Genomic DNA, 6,805 nt, shown 5'->3' on the forward strand with positions numbered 1-6,805 from the left:
TCTCAGCCGACATCTTCGCACTCACGTGAAAGTTCATCCTCAAGACCATCGGCATCTCGTCCCCGACCTCTAGCAGCAAGAAAAATTGTACTGTCTTGTGTACCATGCGTCTTCCCGAGTTATTTGGACCATTATTCCCACCCAATGCGCGTTTTGGACACCTTCGAGTTGCCTTGGTGTTGAGAGAGGACGGACTGCATGCGTGAGTTGATTGTAAATTAATTTGCAAGTGCACGTTGTGCGCGTCCAAAATCAGATCCGTATGTCTCTATTACAATGTATCGCGAATTACATGACTTGTTATGGTGGACGATAGGTTATCAATTTATGGTTCGATTTACCGCGACTTATCCGAAAGTCTCAGCAATGTTTATTCTAGTATGCACCCGACACAGACCTTGACTCATCCTGGTTGCGAGACTGACCTGCTACATAGATCCATGTCGTCAGCTTGTCGCTTGGTGCGAGTTGCCGTGGCTAATGTAGATAAATACAATTGGATTCTCCAGACCTACTCTTTGAAATACATTCTTCCCAACGAGTTACGAGTCCTTCAGAGAGTGCAAGGTGTTCTATATCTACCAGCGCCTTCGTTCTGTGTTCGAGATGGTATGATATTATTGGTCTCAAAGGGTGCTAACTCTGTACGCGCCCACAGTATCCAACGAGCATACAGAAACTATTAGCACAGATCACGGTATCAATCCGACTCGCGCCACAACAGAGGAATCGACCGCATATCACCTCACCTCTCGGAATCACTGACCAGTGATTAATATGGAGCATCGTAGGATTTTAGTTCATGATTTGCCGCAAGCTGTTACATATACCTGTCACTACGAAGTTGCAGGTGTAATTGAGCGCCGAGTAGTTGCCAACTTGTTTCTTAGTCAACTTTACTCCAGGTGGCTCTGAGTCGTTACGAAAGACCAGCCTATTGGCAATGGTGACGAGTATATTCTGCTACATATATTGATACAATGCTTCCCTTCAGATAAACGAAGATGAATCCGTCAGTTATTCTCCAGTGTCGAGAAACCAACATCTATGCTCGCCCTCATGCGATCGCCATAGCGAATTGTCAAGGAAAGGATCCTACGACAGAAAATTTGAAGCAGTGCAATATCAGCATCACCAATTTTACAGTCAAAAAGACCCTTACCATTGTCCAATGACTGCAAAGACAGCCGCGATGATGTCCGTCCACGCAACACCCATGCGCTCGATCGATGGAACAATAACAGCAGTGGCAGCAGACATAATGAGCGACCGACTCGCCCTGATAGGTAAATGAACGTGTTCAGGTTTGATGGTCACGCAATATCATGGAGACTAACATGCAAGCAGCTGTGGCCTCTGCGCTTCGAGAATGCATTACGTCCACATTATAAGTGTTGATAGGATTCAACACTAAGTCGACCTATGAAATCAATGAATTGCTTTATGCACGGAATGAAGTTCTAGCTGGCAGGGCTTACCCCCACTCCATTCGCATAGAGGCATAATATATTCAGCCCAAGGCCGATTGGGCCCCCAATATACGTCGTAATCAGCCCTGACGCCCCGATAGACAATGGAACGATAAACCCTCCGATCCACGCTGCTCTTAAGCGGTCTTCGGGACACCACGCTCCTCCGCGCTTCTCCCGCCATCTTCTTACTACAGTGTCTGATAGGCGGCCAGCGATCAGAGCTCCGGCTGTCAAAGATTGTGTTGGTGCATTGCGATCACAATGCTCTGCACATACTGAAGCTTCCCAGTCCGTTTGGGAGGAAAAACGCGCCGATGATGGCCTCGTTCGTGATTCCATACCGGACGCCCTACACTGCGATCAGGATGCGAGATGGAAGACAATTGCCAGCTTACAATAGTATACGCTAGCGGTACGAGGAGAACTACACTTTTTGTGAGATTGCACTGCACGATTGGTAACAAGTAACAACCCACTATAGTTAGTATTGGTTATTATAGTTGACACGAGCATCTATATCTCACATAAAATGAAGACTTTGTACTAGCGCATGGTAAATGCACTCACAACCGCGAACAGGTTCGGACTGCGAAGCAACCAAAGACTGCTCAGAGGATTAATCCATGCGATATGCATCGATCTTCTGGATGGCAGTTTATCGATGCCCAATGTGCCGGGATGAGTCGTCTCAGGAAACGAGAGGTATATGAAAAGCATCTCGAGTAATCCCCATGCGCCAATGGAATAATGCAAATTGCGCCAGGACCAATACTGTGTTGCCGCACCTGTTTAAATTTGCTAGAGCCAGCGGCCACAAACATGCAGAATGCGTTTACCTCCAACAAACGGGGCAACAGCGTACCCGATGATTGTGACCTGAGATAGTAGTGTCAGTACCAAACTAGAGGAACCATTCAATCATAAACGATCCCTCACACTAACGAATGCCCCGATAGCAGTTCCTCTCTCCTCCAATTTATAGATGTCACCAATTACCCCAGCCCCCAACGACAACGCCCCAGAGCATCCAAACATCTGGACGAATCGCCAAAATAACAGACTCTGCAACGAAGCGGACAGGGCGACACCACAGCTCCCAACACATAGAAACGGCATTCCCCAGAGATATATCGGTCGGCGACCATCTGAAAGACTGGGGTTGAACTCGAAAACTACCACGAGTACAAAGACAAGGGGCCGCAGTGGATGCACGTACAGAAAGACGAATAAGTAGACCAAATCAACTCTCCAATGGCATTAGCAAAGATCGATAGGCTGAAAGCCAAGCTGGGAAAACAGGTTGATCGCTGCTGCATATCATATGTGCATATCACACACACCTGACGACAGCATCCGTTACGTTGAGATCTTTAGCTATCTGAGGGATGGAAGGCACGAACGTCACTTGGACGAACACTAACCAATGTTCGTAAGTATCACGTCGACAGTATACCGTGACCTTAACTGCCAGTACTCACTAGCCAACAAACCCACAAAGGACACGTGAAACAGAATCCACCTCTTTTGATGTGGCACGAATCTGTCATCGATAGATTCATGCGCGGTGGGCTCCAGCATAGGGCTTTCTTCTGAGTCTGAAGCCATCGTGAATCGTGTGCTTGAAGTCTCGTGGATAGCGCGGAAGATATTAATATCAACAACGTACCTCGATCGTGCAAGGTCCGATTGATCGCTAGTAAGTGACCAAAATAAGCTCTACTTCCCCTACGGAATTTCCCGATCAATACGCTCGTTGAGTATCCTGAGTATGTCACGAAGTTCGCAGACAACTACGTGATTAATGGTGATCCAGCAGCAATTCACCGTCATCATGCACACTTTTAAACTATGCGAGTCAACGATCATTGTCCCAGAGCAAAAAAAGGAAAGAAAAATACATGAGATGTATGTTACTAATTAATACAAAATTGCGACGTCAAGAACCGAACGAAAGCAAGAGCACACCTTCGCTATAAAACACCCATAAGGGTGAACATCGTAGACACGGCAAACAGCAAGGAGGGTATCATCACCGTGGCCGCGAGGGACCTTTATTTGCCTCTGCCACATTGTCCAGTTGCGCACTCCGTTTTTGAGCGAGTTCGTTCTGGCGTTCTAGACTCCTGCCGTGCCAATCGTCAGCACAAGACCTTGGACATGCAAGGAGGAAAGAGGAAAGGTAGGGGAGGAAAAAACACAAACCTCATCTGATTTTCCAACTCCAACACCCTCTCCTTCGCCCCTTGCCTCTCCCTTTTATACTTCTCCTCCCCCGCTTTCAGCCTTGTCTCGTACTCCTTCACCCTCGCCTCCCATTTCTGATCAGCCGTAGTCGTCTTTTGGTTTATGTTCGAAATCTTCTCTTCGCTTAGGAGGAGCTTGGTTTTGAACTACCACTAGGCGTTTCTCAGCATTTACTGCGCGGGAAAGGAGCGTCTTTGTTTCTTGGGAGTCGCCTTGGGTTGGTCGTCGGGATGTCACTAGTTGCGAGGTTAATTCTGCGTTGGTGGCCTTTGCAGATGAGAGTAAGAGTATTAATCAAAATCAACGTAAAATCAAAAACACTCATAAAAACACCCACCTTCAACCCCTCAATCTCCCCTTCCTTGCAGTGAACTTCCGTCTCCATGTAGACTTTGCCTCACCATACGCCTTTACGCTCGACTCAAACTTATCAATCTGTTTCCACCGCACATCAAGCTGCCTCCGCATCTCAGCAAGCTTGTCAGTGAATTTCCCTTCTGCATCTTGACGCGCTTTTCGAAGTCAAGTTGGATCTGGGATAGAGCTTTGAGCCGTGTGATGAGGTTGTCGTGGAAGACGCTGAAATTAGTGAAGGGCTTCGTTTCTGCTTGATTGCCTTTCTTCTGCGAAATAACATGTTTTTGTGAGTGAGTGACGCGTGTTAGAGAGTGACGGAAGAACTTACGGGAGTCTTATCCACCCCGAGGATCTTATCCATGTATTGATATATCGTAAGCAGCAATGTATTTCGCTCCGTAAGCTGATCACGATACTGATTCTCAGCACTCAATAACGTCCGCTGGTCCTTAGACAACCGCGTCTCCAGCTCATTCACTCTCGTCCTATACCCAAACGACTCTGCCTCAGCGGTCTTGAGACTGCTTTGCGCGCTGTCAAGCTTCTCTGAGAGACTGAGACGTGCTTGAGTTTGGGTGTTGAGTTGTGTGGTGAGCTGTTGTACTTCGAGCCGCAGTTTATGAATCAGATCTTCACGATCACGAGTCGTACCCTCTCGGTCGCCGACATCTTTCCTCGTACGAGATAGTTCGTCCTCTAAAACGGTCGACATCACGTTTTAGCCTGTCGACTTCTAGCTGCAACGAGAACCGCGCGGTCGTATGGGTCTCCCCGAGCTCCTTGGACCGTTGTTCCATATCCCGAAGTGCGTTTTGGACGGCTTCGAGGTCGCCTTGGCGTTGTGAGAGGAGGGTCTGCGTGCGTGAGAGATCATCGAGGGTGTTGCGCAGTGCGGAGTCTTTGTCTTCGAGTGCACGGCGTTCGCGTCGGAGCTCAGACTCGTGCAGTCTTCTCGACATCGTCGAACTCGCGCTCAAGACTCTCTCGAGCTTCCTGTTCGCTTTTCACTTGGGTTACTAGGTCTTCGATGTGCCCCGCTAGTTCTTCCTGACGGGCTCGGTGTGCGTGCATGTCTTGAAGAGATTGGTCGTAGAGTTCTTGGAGGTCTTGGAGTTGGATTTCAGTCCTGAGACTTTCTGTTGCATAGTGAGCTTTTGAAATTCGAGTGAGAGACAAAATGAACGTACATCTTTGAGCGCAGACGCGAGTGCTTCTAGTGTTTCGCGCTCGACTGCGTCATCCTCTCTCTGACGTTCGTGATCCTCGGCCATGCGATCTGCATCTTCCTCGAGTGCGTATACTTGCTTTCCGAGTTGCTCGATCTCCTCGTTCGCAGCGCGGAGCTCGGCATCTTTCTCCTCTGCTTCTTGTTCGAGATGTGCGAGTGTGGCTTCGAACTTGGCATGGAGGTCGTTGGTATTGGCTTCGAGCTCTGTGATATTGAGGCGGAGTTCTCTTGCTTCGTTTTCGCGTTCTGCGAGGACCTATGCGATAGTGAGAGACAGAAGACAAATAGGACAACGAAACAAACATCTCTGAGTTCTTCAACCTGACTCCTGGCCTCTTCGACTTCACCCCCCCTCCTCCTCCTCGACAACATCAACGACGCGATCATGTTCCTGGATTAAATCATCTATCTCTTTGTTCTTGAGCTCCAATTCGTCCTCCTGTTGTAGCTCGATAGTGGCGGCAGCAAGTTTATCCGGATTGAGTTGAGATCGTCCTCCACAGCCTCACGTTCCTCTCTCTCCTCAATTATTTGAGCCCGACTCTCGCTCCTTTCAATGCTTTCCGCTTCTCTCCGTCGCTGCAAATCCTCGACCTCCAGTTGTAACCGATCAGCATGGTCAGCAAGTGCCTCGTTCTCCTCCTCGCGTGCAATGAGAAGTTGATCGCGCTGCTCGAGCTCATGACGAAGTTCTTCATTCTCAGCACGCAGATCCTCGACTTTCCGTGCATAACTGGGATCTATGGAGTCGTCCCCACTGCGCTCAATGATGACCTGGGTCTTCCTCAACTCCCTGATCTCATGCTCGCGCTCTTGAAGCTGCATCTCAAGATCGCGTTCCCGCTCATGTAGCTGTGTCTCCAAGTCGCGTTCGCGCTCGTGCAGCCGCGATTCCAGATCATGGTCGCGCGTCGAGCCACGCTGAAGACGCTCCAACATCACGTCAAGCTCCAAGACGAGTTTCTTGAGTTTCTTGATCTCAAGACCGCGTTGCTGGACCTCGATCTTGAGGTTAATGTTCTGTTTGAGAGCAGCATCTATCTGGTCGGGTGCAAGCTGCGCAAGACGCTCTTCGAGGAAATGAACGCGTAGTTTGATGTTAAAGTTTTCTTTTTTGAGAGAGTCGATGTGCTGTTGTGTAGGTTAGTTTACATAGAGCCTGTGGGCGGCGGTGTTTTTTTACCTTTTCTTGGTCTCTTAAAGATAAAGCAGCGCCTTTTCCTCCTGGTGCGCTTTGTCTTGGACGTCGTGCGCGTGGAAGGGGTGTGTCTGGGCCATCACCGTTGCTAGGAGCAGGTGATGAAATTGACGGGACACGGAGTGGTCTGCCGGGTGTACTGGGACCTGATACGAATGAACCGAGCGACAGATCCGGGTGAGTACCAGCAGAGATGTCTGCACCGTTTGGAACGGAAGACATGCACGTTGGGAGCACCAAGAGATGGCTTGATTACTAAGCAATAACCATTTGTCCTTTATAGAAAACCAAGTTCTTGCTACCGAC

The 6,805-nt window shown here is 48.9% G+C and overlaps 2 protein-coding genes across 2 annotated transcripts; both read right to left on the reverse strand.

Moving 5' to 3' along the window:
• Nucleotides 1-1,013: 1,013 nt before the first annotated feature.
• F5891DRAFT_1189200 (major facilitator superfamily domain-containing protein) lies at nt 1,014-3,077 on the reverse strand (the record flags this gene model as incomplete). Its single annotated transcript, XM_041367117.1, has 13 exons — nt 1,014-1,095; nt 1,163-1,279; nt 1,338-1,420; nt 1,479-1,699; nt 1,749-1,821; nt 1,868-1,896; nt 1,949-1,985; nt 2,040-2,257; nt 2,309-2,348; nt 2,409-2,644; nt 2,689-2,759; nt 2,813-2,888; nt 2,951-3,077. The coding sequence occupies 13 exons, from the start codon at nt 3,075-3,077 to the stop codon at nt 1,014-1,016; spliced, it is 1,410 nt and encodes a 469-aa protein (XP_041225690.1).
• Nucleotides 3,078-3,501: 424 nt separating this feature from the next.
• F5891DRAFT_1128771 (uncharacterized protein) lies at nt 3,502-6,721 on the reverse strand (the record flags this gene model as incomplete). Its single annotated transcript, XM_041364316.1, is given in 13 exon segments — nt 3,502-3,595; nt 3,675-3,850; nt 3,870-3,970; nt 4,061-4,193; nt 4,226-4,339; nt 4,402-4,769; nt 4,789-5,011; nt 5,031-5,209; nt 5,257-5,557; nt 5,605-5,629; nt 5,649-5,749; nt 5,803-6,432; nt 6,485-6,721. The coding sequence occupies 13 exon segments, from the start codon at nt 6,719-6,721 to the stop codon at nt 3,502-3,504; spliced, it is 2,682 nt and encodes an 893-aa protein (XP_041225691.1).
• Between the last annotated feature and the right edge of the window lie 84 nt (nt 6,722-6,805).

Source organism: Suillus fuscotomentosus (assembly GCF_016647785.1).
Source record: "Suillus fuscotomentosus strain FC203 chromosome Unknown F5891scaffold_29, whole genome shotgun sequence".
NCBI classification, from domain to species: Eukaryota; Fungi; Basidiomycota; class Agaricomycetes; order Boletales; family Suillaceae; genus Suillus; species Suillus fuscotomentosus.